At 48.3% G+C, this 20,527-nt stretch overlaps 6 protein-coding genes across 6 annotated transcripts; 2 read left to right on the top strand and 4 right to left on the bottom strand.

The window, feature by feature from the left end:
- Positions 1–45: 45 nt before the first annotated feature.
- FSST1_007315 (TFIIH/NER complex subunit TFB1) lies at positions 46–2,042 on the bottom strand (the record flags this gene model as incomplete). The annotated part of the gene is made up of 2 exons (XM_083224086.1): positions 46–1,847; positions 1,904–2,042. The coding sequence occupies 2 exons, from the start codon at positions 2,040–2,042 to the stop codon at positions 46–48; spliced, it is 1,941 nt and encodes a 646-aa protein (XP_083083276.1).
- A 1,149-nt stretch (positions 2,043–3,191) lies between these two features.
- Positions 3,192–6,239, bottom strand: FSST1_007314 (uncharacterized protein; the record flags this gene model as incomplete). The annotated part of the gene is made up of 1 exon (XM_083224085.1): positions 3,192–6,239. The coding sequence occupies one exon, from the start codon at positions 6,237–6,239 to the stop codon at positions 3,192–3,194; it is 3,048 nt and encodes a 1,015-aa protein (XP_083083275.1).
- A 1,577-nt stretch (positions 6,240–7,816) lies between these two features.
- On the top strand, positions 7,817–9,319 carry FSST1_007313 (Zn(II)2Cys6 transcription factor domain-containing protein; the record flags this gene model as incomplete). The annotated part of the gene is made up of 1 exon (XM_083224084.1): positions 7,817–9,319. One exon carries the CDS (start codon positions 7,817–7,819, stop codon positions 9,317–9,319), a length of 1,503 nt encoding a protein of 500 aa, XP_083083274.1.
- A 1,739-nt stretch (positions 9,320–11,058) lies between these two features.
- Positions 11,059–13,495, bottom strand: FSST1_007312 (F1F0 ATP synthase subunit beta; the record flags this gene model as incomplete). The annotated part of the gene is made up of 9 exons (XM_083224082.1): positions 11,059–11,793; positions 11,966–12,477; positions 12,535–12,577; positions 12,631–12,716; positions 12,791–12,812; positions 12,900–13,032; positions 13,134–13,247; positions 13,379–13,419; positions 13,466–13,495. The coding sequence occupies 9 exons, from the start codon at positions 13,493–13,495 to the stop codon at positions 11,059–11,061; spliced, it is 1,716 nt and encodes a 571-aa protein (XP_083083273.1).
- Positions 13,496–14,915: 1,420 nt separating this feature from the next.
- Positions 14,916–17,313, bottom strand: FSST1_007311 (1,4-alpha-glucan branching enzyme; the record flags this gene model as incomplete). Its single annotated transcript, XM_083224081.1, has 6 exons — positions 14,916–15,585; positions 15,639–16,666; positions 16,720–16,832; positions 16,883–16,982; positions 17,039–17,163; positions 17,226–17,313. The coding sequence occupies 6 exons, from the start codon at positions 17,311–17,313 to the stop codon at positions 14,916–14,918; spliced, it is 2,124 nt and encodes a 707-aa protein (XP_083083272.1).
- Positions 17,314–18,441: 1,128 nt separating this feature from the next.
- FSST1_007310 (P-loop containing nucleoside triphosphate hydrolase protein) lies at positions 18,442–20,307 on the top strand (the record flags this gene model as incomplete). Its single annotated transcript, XM_083224080.1, has 2 exons — positions 18,442–19,166; positions 19,221–20,307. 2 exons carry the CDS (start codon positions 18,442–18,444, stop codon positions 20,305–20,307), a joined length of 1,812 nt encoding a protein of 603 aa, XP_083083271.1.
- Between the last annotated feature and the right edge of the window lie 220 nt (positions 20,308–20,527).

Below are 20,527 nucleotides of genomic sequence, written 5' to 3'. Positions count from 1 at the left end.
GCTGTGGACACCGAAATGGTAAAAGCAGCGTGCCTGTCTACTAAATTATGCCTCTGTTGATACCTGAATCCCCTCAGCCGCCAGTGCTCTCGAGTAATCTGCCTGGGCCTTTTCCAGCGCATTAATCGTTGGCTGCATCAAAGCAATAACCGCCGTTTTCCCACCTCCGACATTATCAGATCTCCACCGGATTTTCTTACCGGTACGCTCAAAGTGATCACGGATCTCCTTCTTGCGATTGCGGATGATCTCCTCCCGTTCGTTGTCCGCTTCTTCCGCGACGGTGTTGATTCGTGTAAGAGAGCGACCAAGAGACTCGGCCAAGTACTGTAGTTCGCCAGCACGGTCTGGATCGCCCGAAAGGAATGCGTTCCAGAATTGGTGTAAGAACTCAATGGTGGTCGCATGAGTGAGGCTGCACTTGCGGGAGATCTCAACAGGTAGGCCCATAGGCTCAGCAGTGTCTGTGTCATGGCCGTACTTCTGGGCACGTTGCTGGCGTATGCCCTTCATGATATCCTTATCACCAGCCAGGAGGGCAGAGCGAGAACCAACATGTGGCCTTTTAGGGGTGTCGTCGTCGCTGTCGCTTTGTTCGTCGAATCCCATTGCTGCCTGGATGTTGATGCCGCCAGCTCCATCACTCTCAAGTGTGTCTAGATCTGCCATAATATCGAAAAGCACATCGCTGGGTACTTGTTTTTCGAAGATGGCAGCTTGCTTCGAGGGGGCTGAGTCGTGTTTCGAGAAGAACTTGTTCTGCTCATTCACGTTGAGCATGATACGATGCTCTTGAGCATCGCCCTTGAGATCACGCAATGCCAGTTGAACGTAGGCATTGTATCCGCCATCAGGGTCGTCCGTGTTGACGTCAGACGGTGCCACATTGGCCATGATCTTCTCGCTGAGGCTATTCAGCGTCTTCACGATGGGCATGTTCGCCCTTGGGCGCATCTCGACGTCCTTTGCGTTGCCGCTTCTGAAACCACCTTGGTTTTCTTCGTTGGCCTCTATGTCGATGATGTGTGGTACCTGCTGGGCCATAATCTTGCTCTGAAACGCGACCGTATTCTCACTTGGATCGTATTTGTCGAACAGAGGGTCATTAGGGTCATTTTCTATGACTCGTTCACCGCGTAGCTTTTTGGAAAGTCTGCTGAGGAAGAAGCGTGACCAGAATTCTGCCTCGGATAATTTGGGGACGTTCTCGTTATAAACACGCTTGATCAGAGGATGTTGTGCGAATATCATCTGTACCTGCTCCACGCTGATGTTCAATTTTAGCTCGCCGTCAACTGTCTTAGGCTTGACCGTAGAGAGGACGTTATAGGCTCCTTTCTTCTGGTTAATCTCAATCGCGTGAGCGCGGAGAATGTTTATGCGCGTCGACCAAAACTGTGAATTAAACGCGGCTCCTGATAATGATTCGGGCTTGGTTTGCATTGCTTCAACGTAAGTCTGATGTAGGCTAGTCTCCTTTCTCATAAGGGACTGCTGTAGTTCTATGTCGTTCTTGAGTTGTGAGTCATCGAACCAGCGCGAGGATGAAGTATGTTGTGAATTGACAGCGCTGGCAAAGGCCATGGATGCAGAGCCGCTACCAGTGCCCGCAGCGCTTGGGTTTGGTGTTGAAGAATCGCCATTTGAACCAGAAGGCTTAGGGACAGCCGCATCGCCACCGCGCGATGAAGCTAATAAGGTAGACAGGAGATCTTTGACGGCCTTTGCCTCATCCTTGGCTTCGGCGGTGTTGAAATGAAAGAGATATGTAGCAGGGTCCGCATCTCCAACCTTTTCGAAGATCTTTAGCATCACCTTTGGTGAGGAATCTGGAGTCTGCTGAAGGTCTGATTTCCGTCAGTTTCTGAAGCGCGTTTCATAAATTTCGTTTGCTTCTCCTTACTTGTGATATTGTTGATATTAAGTGTCACGGTGGGAGGGCCCCCAGAATTAGGAGTCCAGGTGACAAGCTGGCGGTCACTCGTGAGAGTCAGGACACCCTCCTTCTTTTTAAAGAGGGTGCGTCCCACGGGAATAGCCATGGTGAGGTTTGAAAATAATTATGAATTGAAGAAACTGATCAAAGAAAGATTTATACGTCGGAGTTGAGATATGCTCCAGGCAGGGGACCCACATGTGGTCACTGATTCACTGCACTGATCGATTACCTAAGGCAACCAACTCAGGTAAAAGCAGTGGGTGTTCATAATGAATACATACTTTTGAGAAGGAATAGATTGGAAGGTCTTTAGACTCTTTTATTCTTTAGGTATGTTAGATTTGCTATTACATTTTTTCTTATGAATTTTGTTACCTATCAACATGGGAACAAAAGCTTGTACGCAATCCCGAAAGAATACATCGGTGTACCTTTGAAATCACCAAGAAGTCTAGTCTATTCTGATGGAATAGCATAAACTGGCCTGCCAATCTTCAACCATAGGTAAGGGGAGTCGTTGCTGTATACTGTTTTCATTATTTTCGTCTTGTCCTGTAGGCGTTGCGTTGTGGCATGTTAAATTTCGTTTATTAGCTTGTATTCGACCTCTTAATTCATTATCTCCTCATATTTGGGGTCTTCTTCGTCACTTAACTCGTCGTCTGGCGAAACACACATCTCTGGGTCCAAAGACTATCGTGATGCTTCAGGTTCTGTCTGGTTCCCGCGTTACGCTAGTGTTGGTCCAATCACAGTACAAAACGGTAACATCTCCGTACAGTTGGAAAATAGCAAGTCAGTTTATGCTATTTACACTAGACATGATCAGTTTTCAGGTCATAAACTTCAACCTGGTTAAGCAAATGATCATTTTAGTGTTAGAAAGCTGAGTGAGTGGAACCATTTTGACACTGTACGTGAATGCTTATGCCGACACCAACCTGTAGTTGTGGATCAAATGTGTCAATGAATTAATGATATTCGACTTCAAGACGGGTCTATCCGAAAATTTGATGAAAAGTGAGTTCTTCTTTTGAGGACCATGGGTGGCTAGTCCAAGGTCAAATCTAGATGCAATCAATCACTCCAATTCAACGTCTATGTATCTTTCAGGGTGCCAAATAACAGTCTTGCTATTCCATCCACCAAGTGCCTCTCAAATCTGGCAATGTCTATGTAAGTATATGTGTTATACAATAAAATACCCCCAGCGCCGTGAAGTACACATATATGAACCCAAGTCCCAGTAAACTCATGGACCGCGACGTATGCGGACCTCATCAGCATCAGCGAGCTTCTTCTCTGCGCCTACACCAAAACCCATCATCTTCTTTGCACCCTTCTTCTTCGCTCCGTATTCCTCGTCAAATTTGCGGATCTGCTTGAGTGACTGCATATCCTCACTGATGCTGGCCGGGATCTGGCGCAGCGCCTTGTCAAAGTGATCCTGGCGTAGTATACGCTTCTTGGGGTACTCGTAAGGCTCAGGGCCGGTGTGTAGTGCGGCAGCCTCGTTTTCTTCCTCAACAGCGGCCATGGCGGCGGCGACGCAAGCGTTCTTCAGGTCGGATCCTGAGTAGTAGGGAGTACGCTTGGCGAGGTCTTCAAGCGACACGGTAGGTTCGAGAGTTTCGTCCTTGAGAAGAATATTGAGAATGGCAGTGCGGTCAGGCTGCATAGGGAGATCGATGAGAAGACGGCGGGGCAGGCGGCGGAGGACAGCATCGTCAAGATCAAAGGGACGATTTGTTGCAACCATGATGAAAGCTTCCGTCTCTTCAAGACCGTCCCACTCTTTGAGGAACTGGTTGATGTGGGAGCGATGCGATGCGCGAGCACCAAGCATGCTCCGATTGGCTAACAGAGAGTCGGCCTCGTCGATGAAGACAACGCAAGGAGAAATCTTCTTGGCAAGAGTGAAAACAGCACGAATAAGCTTTTCACTCTCGCCAACCAACTTGTCGTTGATAGTAGCACCACTGATTTCAAGCATATTTGCACCACTCTCTTTAGCGACGGCTTTTGCAAGTAAAGTCTTACCTGTACCAGGGGGTCCGTACAATAGACATCCGGGAATTTTGTCCTGGGCCAGTACACCATAGGAGAAAGCATCTGGTCTCACCAAAGCAAGGGTCGTAAGCAGCTTGAGGGCAGTTATGGTTTCCTTGGGCACATGAACATCTTCAAATGTCGTTCTCAAATTTTGGCGGTTGATGTGCCCGGAGGATATCCGCTTCTCGTACTCGTTCAACTTTAGAGCGGCTCGGTTGCCTGTTTGTGAATCTTCCGCTTTCTTCTGTGAATCCTCCCCATCTAACTTGCCGTCTTGCTCTGGCTCGTCGAGGTACCGTTGTCCAGGCTTTTGTCGTAAGGGGCCCATTAGGAGGCGCTCATATACTCCTCCCGGCGCAGCACCAGCTGCCTCTTCTTCGTGACGCTTGGCTGCGCTCGCGATATTGTAAACCTCTGGTAAAGGGAGTATTGACTTCTTGAGCATCTGGGCCCGAGTGTCGGTGGCGTGCATAAAGATTTTCATGTGCGCATCGGAAAAGTTAAGAAATTGATGGCTGCCCAATGCTTTCAACATTCGGTTGATGTTTTGGACATTCTCCACGAATATATCTGTTTCTTGGAGGGGAAAGAGGTTATCTGAAGTCTGCGTCCCGCCAGATGGCTTGGGTTGGCTCAAAGTGCGCTGAGGATGTATATGTCGAGAGATGACGAAATCGCTAGCAGCTATATCTCGGAGCATACCCTGATACTCCTCGGAAGGTTGCTCGCTCGATGAGGTTGCGAGGATGGCTATTTTGGAACCTTGCCGCCATGCCACATCCACCAGGTTTCTCAACCGCGTAATCAACATCGAACCCTCGAGGGTCATGTTCAATTCCACGAAGTCATGGATATGAATGATCAGGGGCTTTTCACGGGGCGAGTCTTGCTTCACCTCAGCAGCCTCTAAAATCTGGGCCAGGACTTTATCGATCTTGAGGTTCTCCCATTTCCCAAAAGGATCGTAGCTACCCTGTTTAATCTTCGACAGTTCTTCCTCGAGTCCACCTGATGCTGTACGAATATTAATCACTCCTGTATCAGGGTCATTATCCTCCTCTTCTGTTCGTGCCACAACGTCAGGATCCTTGTAGAGCTTTCCGTTCATCTCTGCAGCACGGAATCCCATGTGGGACAGTGATCCTCGCGAGTAGGCCCAGTCCTGTTCAAGATAATCCCCCACTACCACAGACAAATCTTGGGCATTGAGCTTAATCAAATCGGCGTCGTTGAAGTATGCGACATGGTCCGCAACAGCAGTCGATATAGCTTGGCCACTGTAACCCGACATAGACAAGACAGTTATCTGACGCTTGAGATTTTTGGACTCCGAGTCGGGAGGTGGTGGTGTCGTCAGCTCGCGACGGAGAGCGGATCGGACGGAGGAGAACGTGAGGACAGGGAGATCAGCAATAGCTTGAGATAGAGAGTGGTCAAGTCTCCAGTCATAATCAAGGATGCTGTCAAGGCCGGTCTGGACTGACAAGAACTGGTCCCGGAACTCTTGGGTGTGTCGGTCGAAATCCTTGTAGTAGTGCCACCACCAAAACGGCCGCGATGCATATGTGTATTCGGGGTGGCGGGCAGGGTATAACGAATCGGTCAAGTGCCATGCTGAATCGAGTAACATATCGTAGGCACGGGTAAGGCTTGTCAGCTTGTGAACAAGCTCATCTGTTTTGCAGGAATTGGGCTCAATAGCCGTAATGGCGTTTGCGCGATCTGCAACTTTCTCAACCAAGGCACTGAATGTCGTATCGAAGTATTCTTCCAGCGCCTTGTTGGATTCCGGGGCTCGGGTATTCTTGTCGGTGGCTTGAGGATCGATAAAGATTGAGGACGTCTTGGGTTGCTTGGCATCTTCAGCAAGAGCAATCGGGAGCTGCGGTCTTGTCCAGGCATGGTGAAGAGTAACGTTGTCGTCGAGAAACGATTGTGGCAGCTTGACGGGAGGTAGTGCGGGAGCGGCCTGTTTGCGAGCTATTCTACTTTTTAGAGAACTTGATGCTCGAACTCGAGAGCGACCGGGTAGGTTGTCGGTCCCATTTTGTGGTTGTATTTCTTCATCTTCTACCGCCGTCGACTGGTTCGGAGGTTTGTCGCCATTGTTTGCGCCTGGGCCTGCGCCTGCTGTATTTCTCCAAGTCGACGATGTTTGGAATGATCGACAAAGGATTCGGGATCGGGCTTGGGATCTGGCGGCGGCGACAGCAGGATGGAGCAGGGCGCGAAGCCCTGTCAATTGCATCCGGGCGAGTGCTCGTCGGTCGGGACCGAGAGTATGTAGTTGAGAAGTTTAGCAACGTCTCAAGAGGTTCGTCGTCGCAAGACTATTTGTGAGCCGGCCTGGTCCAACAAACTTCCCCAAAATTTGGAGCCGTTGCGTCAAAAACGGAAACGGATTTACCAAAGTCGAATCGGCCGAATCCCGGTCAAATTCCGGCTCCGACTGTTTGACGGATCTATCAGTTTGCTATTGTTTTCCAGATGAACATAGGTTGACGAATAAATCACCATGTCAGAATTAAGAGTCCCCTGTAATGTGTCATTTGAATCGGTTTGCTCTTAACCTAGGCCAAACAGCAGGTATCTTCCAAGTCTAGGGTATTCTCAAATGGTCAAGAATAGAATCCAAGTGTAAGTGAACCTCACCAGATAGCGGCAGTAACAACATAGAAATGAAAGAAATCCCATCTAATAATGCTTTGTGTTCATTAGTAGCGATGGATATATGCCTATGGAACATTGTTAGATCGAAGCTAGGCACATCATTTTACAGGATTTAAACGCATATGTCCTAAACACTGAATGAGAGCCACATTGCTGATTGCCATAACCAAGTTTTCGCAACCATGGTATTCCTATTTCTACTCAGGTTGGACCAACAATTGACATTGGCATTGACGTGAAAATTGGAATAATCATAACTCACTTATAACTAATGCACGTTTGCGCACATTTCAACAAAATCCGTCTCGTATATGCCCCCTGTCACTAAATATCACAATCAGTCTCCACAAACCGGGCTGAAACTGCTCGGGACAGGCTTCAGGGTATCAAAAAAAAAAAAATGGCTGCAGGAACCGTCAGAGACGAAATAAGTAGGTCAGCTTGCATTGTTTAGATGAGATCCTTAGTTTGTTTATTTCTGTACCCCAAAGCTGAGAGGTCAACTTCTCGTTGCCTACCTACCTGTAAACAAACAGGCTAGGGCGTCTGCTGCCTCTGGCTTTCACCCTCGTAAACATTTGCGTGTCAAGAGACCTGTTTCGAAATGTCAAGAAACTATTTCGAAACAATTTGAATTTCAAAAGCTCGGGACTCGGACTTGATCCAGACAAGTACCTTTGTTTACAAGGGATGATAATGTGTACATGAGTTATTCATTGGCAATGATAGCTCAGTAACCCATGCCAACTGTATTCATAAAAAGAAATTTGAAAGCCTCCCGTTGTAACGCTATCTCTTATCTTTAATCTGCCAGGCTTGGCTCATTCGGCACTTGATCCAGAAGGGGTGCCTAGATGTATTGTCATCATAGACTTCAGCCGTCATCCACTCGCAGCTCTTGGTAGTAATTAACTAGAATGCTGCTAAGCCTCGTTGGTGCTAAAACGCCTACGCGGGGTTTCCACTGTTAGGCGACGACGCCTGTCACTTGTCATCAACACTACAACTCCCGTGTCTTGACTCTTTACCCTGGCTTGAATCGTTTTCTCACTTATTATACGTACTCTGCTCATTCTCGGCAGACATGACACCCTTTTGAGCGCTATGTTATAACGTTAAATTACTTTACTCGTCACTCGCCAACCTACCTCAACAATGGACAACTCTCAAGTCATACCAGAACAGTCTCAATCAAGCAGCCCAGAAGAATCAGCTTCTAATTTCGACAAGCCTTATCACTCAAAACGACCTCACAAGAAGTCGCGTGCAGGATGTCGCAATTGTAAAACCCGTAAGGTCAAATGCGATGAGGCCCGTCCTGTGTGTAAATCTTGCAGACTACGCAAGGCTGATTGCGTATACAACACCACAACCTCAGGAATTGACAAAGTTATCAACAATCCACGTCGCTCTTCTGCAGAATCATCACCCGTTCAACACAAATCACCTACGCCTGATGCCGAGTCCATTAGCGAGGGGATGCTCGAGGAGGTTAACACCCTGACGGTACAGCCGCTCTTCCGTCCTCGTCCCATGGACAGGACGGACATGAAGCTACTTTGGTTCTACACCAGCACAACAGCCACGTCTTTCTCTGTTGACGAGGGACCGCTTAATCCCATAAACGATGTATTGAGGAATCGCCTAGTCCAGGTCGCTTTTGAGAACCCGTTCCTCATGGATTCGTTGTTCGGTCTGGCAAGCCTTCACATGCAAAGCCTCGACTTGAAGCCCGATGCCGCCCGCGCATTGGCATATCGTGCCCGCTCATTCGAAGGATACCGTATGGCCGTGGAACAAGCCCGCCCGGAGACATTTCCGGCTCTACTCGCGAATTCCCTACTTCTCACTGCTCTCGCATCTCAAAATTTCCGGGATAAAGATGCCAAAAAGCTTTACATAATAGACTGGATGATCGTATGGCGAGGTATCGGCCTGGTCATCGACCTGATGGGTGTTGAAAGGCTTATCGATTCGGGGCTCTACCCTCTGTTCAACCGACCTGCTATTGATATCGAGCAAGCCGCAAACCACATCCCTGCTGTTCTTCTCTTGATGATCAACTCCATCGAGCCCAGTGACCCGGAGTTTCTCGATTACGAAACCTACTATGAGACGCTCCAATTCTTGGGCTCCTTGTACCAAAACTTACACGATGGCTTCGGACCTATTATGATGTTGCGAATCATTACATGGTTCACTTTCGTTCCGAAGAATTTCGTGCAATTCGTACGGGACTTACGCCCTCGCGCTCTCATAATTTTGGCCTACTACGCCACCTTTCTCAAGCTCCCAATGGACGTTTGGTGGATGGAGAATATCGGAAACAGATCCCTACAAGACCTTTGCGAGTACATTGGTCCAGAATGGCAGCAATACCTTCTCGTCCCGCATATGGCACGTTTAGTTGAAAAGCCGGCTGAGGTAGCTAGGATATTGTTCGAAGATCCCAACTGGCAGCCCAGGGCGCCAAACAGTCTTCGATTGGATCCCACGGCGGCTGTCACACTGGTTGATGAGACAGGTAGACGTATCGAATGGATACCCGCTGAGAAAAGGCTTGTGCTTATGGATGAAAGAGAGCAGATCACATCCAAAACCAAGGCTGCAGAGAAATGGAGGAGAGAAATGAACTCTAATTTCCCATTTGATCAATAGTCAAGTATATTTTATTATGTATGCTAGATAGATGTTGGGAAGGAGAATATGTAGAAAATGGACCAGACTTGGTTGAAGGACATCGTTGAAGTTTCAAAGGGTCGCTAGGTTGGATTCCCCTTAATGATGAAAGTTGGTACTGTCTGCCCAGGAGACAAATAATTTACTTACTTTATATCACCTTAGACCTGACCATTAGGTTACTGACTCTTGTGATATAAATCTGAAGACCAACTTCTGTTGTCCACTGGATCCCCAAACAGAATCTACATCTGGCTCCATCCCACTGAAAAGGCTCGTCTATCATTCATTTTGATGGAGTCCTCTATCTCGTCGTCCATTTTCAAGCTGTTCACTGTCATTTCGCTTGATACACTTCCTCAGGGTATATAAAACACTGGTCGTTGGAAGCATAAGGGACGAAAGTAGTAGGTCGGTTTATGCTCTTTAGACTGGACTTCTTAGGCTATTTATGTTCTGTACCCTGAAGCTTAGAGGCCAACTTTCTACTTGAGACTGGAAGGACTGGAAAATGACCAGCCGGTATTATTGAAATAAGTCAGTTTCTCGTTATATAGACTATGGCATCAACTTCATACCTCGTAAGTGTGTCACTAGGGTGGGCATGGCTACGGTTTGCCTATTACCATAGCGTAGGATATAGAGCGCGTCTGTTACACTTGTGCTACACAATTGCTAAACATCTAACATTCATTGAGCATTTGTTTACTTTCTGTCTTAACATTTTCTAAATAGGTATCTACTGGACATTTACATTAACAGGCTAGGACTCTATCCATCCAGGTCACTAACAGATATTTTTATGTATGTATTGAAGATGTAATCGGAATAGGAGCGAAATAAGAAGCGAGGCCGTAAAGCCAACATTATCATCAGTTGACGCACTCAAAACCGAAGATGATCATGTCAACGTTACAAAGACCCCCCAAGAAGTAGAAGAAGTTAACATGGTCGTGGAAAACGTACATGCCTACCTACTGAGGAGACCAAATAACTTGGCCATTTATGCCATTTCGACACGCTTTTAGGCTCTTTGTTTTTTCGATGTCCCAAACTTATGTATCTAACAACAGTTATCCTTAGCGTAGGTATTGAAGAGCTCTGGAGGTAATATCTAAGTGAACGTCAATTGGCAAGCTGGGGAGAGTAGTTTGGCCGGGTCGTGCAGACCAAAAACTTAATCCATCACAATTATCTACGATAACTAACTTTTCTAATAAGAACACTCCCCATCGATAGAGCAGTAACCTAGTTGTACATAGAGCAACGACTGAACCTCAAGATGCACATGGGAGCTATGACTGACAGAGGACTGTAGAGATAGGGAAGGTGATGAACCGAATGTTGCAAGCCGGCAGAAGTAGCAGAAAACTTGGCCTCAAGCTTTAGGATAAAGAATAAAGAACCTAAGAATTCTAGTCTAAAAAGCATAAAGCAACCTAATAATTTTATTCCTTATGCTTCTAGGAAGTCGAAAAGATATGTAAAAGAATGCATGTCACTAAGTCACAGCAAAACGGGAAATATCACTTAGTAAAAAAGAAAAGCTTGATATGGCTACAAGAGGAATTTTGTTGATTTCTTGGTACACAGCTCACAAATGAGACTTGATGGAGCTTATGAGAAACCTCCCCGGACCTTGTTTCCTCTGCTCTATACAAAGGTCCTTATTTCTCTCCTCCCGTCTCCCGCGGCATTAACTTCAATACATAAACCCCTTACTGACCCTCAAGCTCAGCAAGAATCTTCTCACCCTTGACCTTGGCAGAGGCGAAGTCACCAACCATGTAGAAGGCACCCTCGGGAAGGTTGTCACCCTCACCGCTCAGGATAGCCTTGAAGGAGTTGATGGTCTCCTTAAGGTCGACGAGCTTACCCTCAATACCAGTGAAAACCTGGGCAACAGTGAAAGGCTGGCTCAGGAAACGCTGGATCTTACGGGCACGCTCGACAGTAAGCTTGTCGGCCTCAGACAACTCATCCATACCCAGAATAGCAATGATATCCTGAAGAGACTTGTACTCCTGGAGGATCTGCTGAACACGGGTGGCGGTGTCGTAGTGGTCCTGACCAACAACTCGGGGGTCCAACATACGGGACTTGGAGTCAAGAGGGTCGACAGCGGGGTAGATACCCAACTCGGAGATACCACGGGACAAGACAGTGGTGGCGTCCAAATGGGCGAAAGTGGTGGCAGGGGCAGGATCAGTCAAATCGTCAGCGGGGACGTAGACAGCCTGGACGGAGGTAATGGAACCCTTCTGGGTGGTGGTAATACGCTCCTGCATACCACCCATATCGACGGCGAGAGTGGGCTGGTAACCGACGGCAGAGGGGATACGACCCAACAGGGCAGACACCTCGGAACCGGCCTGAGTGAATCGGAAAATGTTGTCGATGAAGAGCAGAACGTCCTGGCCTTCCACGTCTCTGAAGTACTCGGCAACAGTCAACTTTGCGAATTGAAGTCAGTAATGCATCTAAGAATCATCTCGAAGTTGTTTGAAGTTATAAGGGTGGACTAAAGTCCTTAGGATAGCTTAGGACTCATCTTAGGGTAGATGGTCTAAGAATCCTAAATTGTGGAGACCCATGGTCATAAGGAATTAGGGAAGGAACACTTACTCCAGTAAGAGCAACACGGGCACGGGCTCCAGGGGGCTCGTTCATCTGACCGAAAACCAGGGCGACCTTGGACTCGCCATCAAGCTGAATGACGGAGGTCTCCTGCATTTCGTGGTACAAATCGTTACCCTCACGGGTACGCTCACCGACACCGGTGAAGACGGAGTAACCACCGTGGGCCTTGGCGATGTTGTTGATAAGCTCCTGAATGAACACAGTCTTGCCGACACCGGCACCACCGAAGAGACCAATCTTTCCACCACGGGCGTAGGGGGCGAGAAGATCGACGACCTTGATACCAGTGACGAGAACCTCAGCAGAGGTGGACTGCTCAACGAACTCGGGGGCTTCGGTGTGGATAGGAAGGCGCTTGTCAGTCTTGATAGGACCACGCTCATCAATGGGGTCACCAGTGACGTTCATGATACGGCCAAGAGTCTCGGGGCCGACGGGAATGGTGATGGGAGCACCAGTGTCGTGGGCGGGAGCACCTCGGACGAGACCCTCAGTACCTGTGAAATTCTGTTAGAGTGTGCCCTCTGTGAAAATTCGAAACGATGATGACATACCGTCCATGGCAATGCAACGGACGACGTTCTCACCCAGATGTTGCTGTTGATTGTTAGAATTGGCTGGTCAGATGAGGTAATTGTGTCTGTACGTACGGAAACCTCGAGGACAAGCTTCTGGCCATTGTTCTGGGTCTCAAGAGAGTTGAGAATGGCAGGGAGCTTAGCACCATCGAACTTGACTGCAACGTCGTCAGTAATCCACTCGCTGTATTGCTGTAGACTCGTTGAAGTCTGTTGATGATGGTTTACTAACCGTCGACGACGGCACCGATGACCTGCAAACAGTCGGGTTAGCACGGAGTCTTGTGCGAGTCGGTTTCGCCCGGGCGACCGGAATTGAATCAGGAGCAGTTCGTTCTCACCTGGTGAATCTTGCCAGCGCCAACGCCAGTGCTGGCCCATCGGCTGTTGAGGGGAACTCGGAGAGCGGAAGATCGGAGGGCACGTCGAGGAAGGACGGCCGGGCGAGCCGCGCGGGCGAAGGAGGAAATGCCGCTGCCGAGGGAAAAACACCATGGTCAGCTCAATTGGTCTTCAATTGGGGCGGAAAGGGCGTCGAAAAAATATCGACAATCGCTTCCGCGAGCGATACTCACCTCTTGAACATCTTGCCAGATGACAAAGAGCGATCAGAGATAGGAGTGGAGAGAGGTTGGTTGAAGCTGAGGAGAACTTTTACGGGAGGTGAGCAGTTTTGCTCGGGAGGACGACTTGGTCGGTTAGAGCTTTCGCAGCAGGGTCACGTGGGACGCTAGCCCGAAATGACGATTAGCCCCACCGGGGAAGCTGCGATGCCGGCAATTTCCCGGGATGAACACAACGGAATTATTCGCACACCCACTCAATACCGCCAGGAAACCAACGGCGACAGCGGAGAGATGCCTGAGAATCGTCACTGAGTCCTGATTCCTTAGGCCTATATCTATACCTGCAGACATTGAATGTTTCCGTGCCGCATCTCTTACGTTCGGCGTGAGACCAATTTGTGAATTTATCTTGGAGGACCAGGCCCACGATGCAATTCGAGTAACTGAAATCACTCAGGAACCTATATATCTCTCTTGTTTTATTGTGAGCCTTTGTCTGAAGGTTTAGAAGTCAGGCGCCAGCGATCGTGCATCAATCTTTAATTTGACGTTGCTTCAAGACAGGAAGATGCAAAACAGAGCGGGGAATGTAGCATTAACCTGACCGGCCTGGTTGTTTGCTGTTGAATTGGAGGTAGAGTCTTAAGATGGATTGGCTGAAGTGAAGTTCTGAACTATCTATGGCAGCACGTACATCGCCTGGTCTCAAGCCTACAAACTGACCTTATTCCGTTTCTCACACTTCCAGTGGCCAACTTTCTGATATCCTGAGGGGTGCCCGCCTAAATTGTACTTGCGTGCAGGCACAATGCGAATGCGTGATATTTTCAGATCGAGGTGCAGCGTGATAATAATTTGTCTCAAAGTCCCTGTAACTACATGTCTACCATTTATGTTTCCCTGTAGCTATACTACAAATGTGTAGGTTGTTTATGATAGTTCCATTCGTTTATCACTCGCTTCAACAAATGTCGCCATCAATTCAAGACACTTTCTTTCTGGGGCACCTTGTAATAAAATCAGATCCCCATCTTGCCTTGCATCCCGCCGTCTTTCTATGGTGATTAACTCCCATTGGCTTATCTGTCAGCCACACCGAGATTGCCCCTCTAGTGGCCAATCGCGAGAGACAATTGGCTATTCCAAGCTCAACTGACCCGGTCAATTTTTGGCTCTGCCATTTGCCAATTGTCAACTTTTCTCTCCCTGCTCTTCTTCCCCAGGCTTTTTTTTTTGCTCGCCCCTCCATCACCTCATTCTCAGCACTCGACGTCAGCATTCGTTTTCGTAGCCGCCGCAGGCTTAAATTGACATTCAACATCGCACGCAATTGACCGACTTTCATGAATAGATTGAAATACCACAAGAAATATCCAATTATCTAGAATGTTTTCTCGAAGCTCTTCCGTCCTATATCACAGCAAAGTTATGAAGCTACATTTTTACTCCTGAGTCCATAACCGAATGCCCGAGCCGAAGATCCGAATATCACTAGCACCCCACTCACTCAATAACGATGAGGCTACGGAAACGTCTTTGCTAATTCTCAGCCTTATTTTCAATCGTCAAGAACCAGTATCATCAATCACACAACAAAATTCATACTAACATCGTTAACTTTTATTACTCAAAATTTTATGAATCGTGCAAAGTAGCACAAAAATGATAGCTCAATACCCCGCTAGTAATGACGTAGCCTGCATTCATCCCTGGTCACTGAAGGCCTTGTTCGTGCTTGATATTCGCAGCCTCGTCGCTTCCCGTTGTCCCATCTCTTGTCATCATCGCCATTTAAGAGTTCTGAGAAATCGTGGACTCAAGAGCCAGAACAATGGCAGTTCGAGCAGGAATATAGATATGGGTCCAGTTCTTTCTGTTGTTCCATTCCATGGGCGTAGTGAAGAATCGAGTGTTCTCGTCAATGCGATTATGGCCTCCAACATCTGCGTTGTCAGTGTTAAGAACCACACGGTATGTTCCTGGAACTTCAATTCCAATACGGTAGTCGCTGAAGCTGTTGGTAGGATGGAAGTTGAAGACGAAAACCAAACCAGCTCGCTCGAACACGATGACCTTGTCACCCTCGTGCTTCAGTGAGATGTACGCCTGAGGTGCAGCCAACCAGCCGTACTTGGCCTCGGTTTGGTTCATCAAGCGGTCAAAGTGGTCAAGGAACTTGTATCGGAGCAGAGGATCATCTGTGAGGTTAAGCTGTCGTCGAGCGTACCAGAAAGAGTTGTTGTTGCCCTCCCGAGGGAAATCGAGCCATTCAGGGTGACCAAACTCGTTACCCTCAAAGTTGAGATATCCCTCTCCTCCAAGTCCGTGTGTCACCAGACGGATCATCTTGTGGAGGGCCATACCGCGATCAACGATAGGAGTCAAGGGTGAGAGGGTCGACATGTTGGTGTACATCTCAGCATCACAGAGATGCATCATGAGCGTTTTATCTCCAACAAGACTGTAGTAATGTTAGTGACCTATTTCTTGCTAGTTGGTTTCAAATAAACTTACGCCTGGTCATGACTCTCAGCATAAGCGATGGTCTTCTCGCCATGGCGGCGGTTAATCAGAGTATGGCAAATACTGCCAATGTCCCATTCATCATCCTTGACCTCCTTGAGGATCTTGATCCACATGTCAGGAATTGCCATGGCAAGGCGGTAGTCAAAACCAATACCTCCAAGCGATAGTGGCAAGCAAAGAGCAGGCATTCCTGAGACATCTTCGGCAATTGTAATAATTTCAGGGTAAAGCTGATGCAACATCTCGTTCGCCAGCATCATGTAAACGACAGCCTCCTCGTCAACATCGGGACCAAAGTACTCATGGTAGCCACCCGAAAAGCCTGTGCCCATGCCGTGGTGGACATAAAGCATACTGGTAACGCCATCGAATCGGAATCCGTCGAACTGATATTCGTCCATCCAGAATCGCAGATTGCTTAGCAGAAACCTCATCACCTCATGATGTCCGTAGTTGAACAGCCGGCTGTCCCACTGGTCATGTCGGCCCTTACCGCCACCATGGAAGTACTGGTGATCGGTACCGTCGAACTCGTTGAGACCATCAAGGACGTTCTTGGAAGCGTGGCTGTGGACAACATCGAGTAGCATGGTGATTCCCATGCCATGAGCGGTATCGATGAGCTCCTTGAGATCCTCAGGAGTTCCATATCGACTGCTAGCTGCGAAAAAGTTGTTGATTTGATATCCGAAGCTGGCATAGTACGCATGTTCCATGACAGCCATCAATTGAATCACATTGTAGCCAAGGCCCTTGATGCGAGGGAGCATGTTCTTGGTAAACTCCTTGTAAGTAGCGACCCGCTGGTCGGGGCTGGAAATGCCGACGTGTGCTTCGTATACACGAGCACTGGCGGGCTTCTTTGGTCGAGAGTTCTTGAACTTGTAGGTCTCGGAAGTTGGAGGATTCCAGAAACGGGCATCGTATGCGGGAGATACGGACAAGTCCTGTGTGACGTACTTGATCCAAGCAGGAAGTCGATCAACATGCTCACCACCGGGCAAGTCAAGAGAAATCTGGTATATAGTTAGGCATGGTAGATTGGCATTGAGTGTAACCCACGACGAACCTTGAGCTTGGAGTTGTGAGGAATAGCAGTTTGACCATTTTGGGCAGGGATCGTAATCTCAAAGACACCAAAATCATTCTTCTTCATGGGGTGAGCGCCACGGTTCCAGCCATCTGGCAGTAGGGTTAGCACATGCCGATGGCAATTGAGTTTGGAAACTTACTAAAGTCGCCGATCAGGTACGCCGCAGTAGCATTGGGTGCCCATTCGCGGTAGACAATGTTGTTGTTGGCATCGACATTGAATCCGAACTTTTCAGCACCCTGTAGACATATGCATGAGTATTGCGACTAGATGGGTGTTGAGGTTTTGAACTTACCCTGCTGAATTTCTCAAGGCTACCTTCGGTGTCATTGATAGTCTTGATCCAATCTTGGGTTTTCGAGTATCGTCTCTTCAGAGCTCCGCTAAAGGGCTCCAGCCAAGGATCGAGCTTGACAACACCTGGAGTTCATTGTGAGCAGAGCGTTCTTGGCTATCAGATCATCACATGTCAGGCCACTTACCTGTGCCATCATTGGGAATATCGCCAGCAGCACCATTTGTCTGGTTGGGATCCAAGGAATTGGACGAATTCTCAACGATTGCAGCCATTTTTTCTTAAGCCAGCAATAAATAGAACGCGTATGTAGAAGGGAGATGTCGAGGGTGAAGATGGGCGGGGTAGGTAGGTTTATACTGGGTAGTAGGTGTTGTTGTTTCAGAGCTCCATACAATTGTTGAGCTTATAGTGAGACACAGTTGAGAAAGGCATGCATTCGATAAAACACTGCGAGAGAAGAGGTATTAAAGAGTTTTTCAAGGTGAAAGGAGGACTTTAAAATGAGATGAAGAATCAGAAAATTGTGGCAACCACAGTAGAATTACGATATCTGAGACCTTGTAACCTCCTGTCTAGCTCACTCGCCTAACCTGCATCTTTCGGATTGCCCGCGCAGAGCTTTATCGATAAGTTGGGATGACGTCGCAGATGAGTGGGTTTACGTCCCAACGGCTGGGGTACGTGTCTGCACGCTGTCCTTGATGTGGAAGTCATCACCCTTTAGAATGCCTGTAAATGTCGGCATATGGTTGAGGTGATTGTAGGAGCGGGCCCAACATAAGAAAAAAATACACTCAGCATATTGCCACTTCCTGTTAAAGACCTCAATGAGGTTGCGCGAGAATCATTGTGCAGCTTTGACCTTGACGGGTCCCGCCCGCACAGCAAATGGTTCGTGCTGAGGGGAGGCCGGGGCCCCATGCCAGCTTCTTTAGCGGGCCGGAAGGGAGCCTAGGCCTTTCAGTGGCTGCCTACCCTGTCAAGCTTGTCGCTATACGGGTAGCATCGCATCAGCTGGTGCTAACCTAGGCGAGAGATCCTCAACTTTTAAGTGTCGGCGCCGATAGCGGTCCAGGGAGCTATCGCGGCGACGGAAGAGTCCCGGGGATGTATGAAGTGCCTACGTGTATCACAACCTCCAATCTACACACGCGCTCGCTACTTGCGATCCTATCAGTCAAGATACTTTCGCAATCGGCTTCCTCATTGTCTTGTCCATGCTCGCCTCTGTGCCATCCACACGATAGGCTCAGAGGCTCTTTCTATAACGCGACCGCATTGAGCTGCGTTAACCGACTCCCCCGCATCCTGTCATCGTTGGCCCAGGCGCAGGCCACCACGGTCGATCATCGTCTGACGCTTCCCGATCTTCTTATTATGAACATTGAATATACATCGTGATGGCGCCCTTTTCTAGGGCGTTTCCTATGGCTCGCTGCAACCTTTGCTACGTTTCGCGCTCCGTCGTTCGACCAGTACCTCCCTTGACTCCACGGGTATCTTTCCATTATACTTCGTTACGACGACAACATCGATATATATCCACGTCCCTACCACCCTTGAGAAGAAACAACGACTTTAATTCAGGATTTAGTAGTAGCTATGATCCATCAGGCGACTCGGGGCGTGGTCCTATGTTTAGCAAGACCAACTTCGGCGTACCGCAGTTCTATCCACGCGACCTCAAGAAACGAGTAGACGATTACGTTGTTGGCCAAGACAGGGCTAAGAAGACAATATGCGCGGCAATATTCAATCACTATCAAAACCTACGCCGAAGACATCAACATGACCATGAAGACCGAAATAGGCGTGATAAGATGATGCGCCAGAGGTTTGCGAGGGACAGGGAGCTGCATCAAAAACGTCGTGAGATGCACCCAGTTGAAGGTCAGCGTGCACATGGTTCTGTTCCTGAGCGCTACGCCGCTGATACCATTGAAGATGAATTCCCAGGACATAACGAGTCGGTCCGCGGGCTCCACGATAGTCACGAATTCGATGATGACCCTATGGATCATCTTTATGTCACTGAGGATATAACAGTCCCTGAGCACGTCAAAATCGACAAAAGCAATCTCCTTCTGATCGGACCGACTGGTGTCGGCAAGACCTATATTCTAGAGTATGCACCCATCAAACCAGCTTGTAGAGCGACGAATGATTGACAGTTTCCTAGGACACTAAGCAAGAAGATAAACGTGCCTTTCTCTATTTGCGACTGCAACTCCTTTACACAGGCTGGATACATAGGCCAAGACGTCGAGACATGCATTGAACGACTCCTGATTGAGGCAAATTATGATATCAAAGCAACAGAGTATGGCATCGTTGTGCTAGACGAATTTGACAAGATCGCGAGGCGCGAGACGACAACCGGCCGGGATGTTGGGGGTGAAGGTGTCCAGCAGGCTTTACTGAAGCTCGTCGAGGGAACAAAGGTCACCATCAATGTCAAGGACAACCGCTCGTCACGGTCCACGCCGCCTATCACAACAAATTATAATGCGTCTGGTTCTTCATCGACGCCCCAGGCAACTCCCCCGGGCGGCAAGGTTGACCAGTATACTATTGACACCAAGAACATCCTCTTTGTGTTTTGTGGTGCCTTTGTCGGCCTGGATAAGGCTGTACTCAGGAGAATTGCTAAACCGACCATGGGCTTTGGTGGAGAGCTTCGGGGCCGCTCATCCATGTCTGGAAACAAGCAGACCTTACCTGCGGAAACATATACACACCTACCTCACCATAATCCTCAATCAGCTTCCTCATTCACGCCTTTGGATCTTACCACGCCAGCTGATCTGCAGAGCTTCGGTTTCATTCCAGAGCTAATTGGGCGGCTGCACAACATCTGTGCTCTTAGTCCATTATCCAAGGAAGATCTCTTCCGCATCTTGACCGAACCTCGAAACAGCCTTGTTGCCCAATACACAGCACTTTTCGAAACATACCCGTCGCGGCTTTTCTTTACAGAGAAAGCATTGTTTGCCATTGCTGAGCGAGCTGCAGCTTCAGAGACAGGAGCAAGAGGCCTGAAGATGGAGATGGAACGAGTTTTAGCAGAGCCTATGTTCGACGCCCCTATGCCCTACGTGCTTATTACAGAAGCATGCGTCAAAGGCACTGACAAGGCAGGTTACTGGGGTAAGGACGGTCGATTTGAGGTAGACAGGAGAATGCAGGCGGAAGAGATGCATCCTGCAAAGACAAATCCGGATAGTGCTTTTGAGAGGTACCGAGAGGCTGGACAGAGTGGTGGCTAAATTTTTATTTTTACCATATTTTTACCATTGCATTACACTGCACTGAAACAAAGGCCTCAGGGTATCAGAAACATTGACCACAAGAGGCATAAGAGACGAAATTAGTAGGTCACTTTATGCTCCTTAGACTATGGTTCTTAGACTACTTATTTGTATACGCTTAAAATTGAGTGGTTATGATGCTGGTAAACCGTTGCTGGCTTTAGCTGCTGAGAGTATG

This window comes from Fusarium sambucinum, chromosome II (genome assembly GCF_050947815.1).
Source record: "Fusarium sambucinum isolate potato_lamoka chromosome II, whole genome shotgun sequence".
NCBI classification, from domain to species: domain Eukaryota; kingdom Fungi; phylum Ascomycota; class Sordariomycetes; order Hypocreales; family Nectriaceae; genus Fusarium; species Fusarium sambucinum.
The sequence above is the reverse complement of the archived record's forward strand: the minus strand, read 5'-3'. Positions and strand labels throughout refer to the sequence as shown.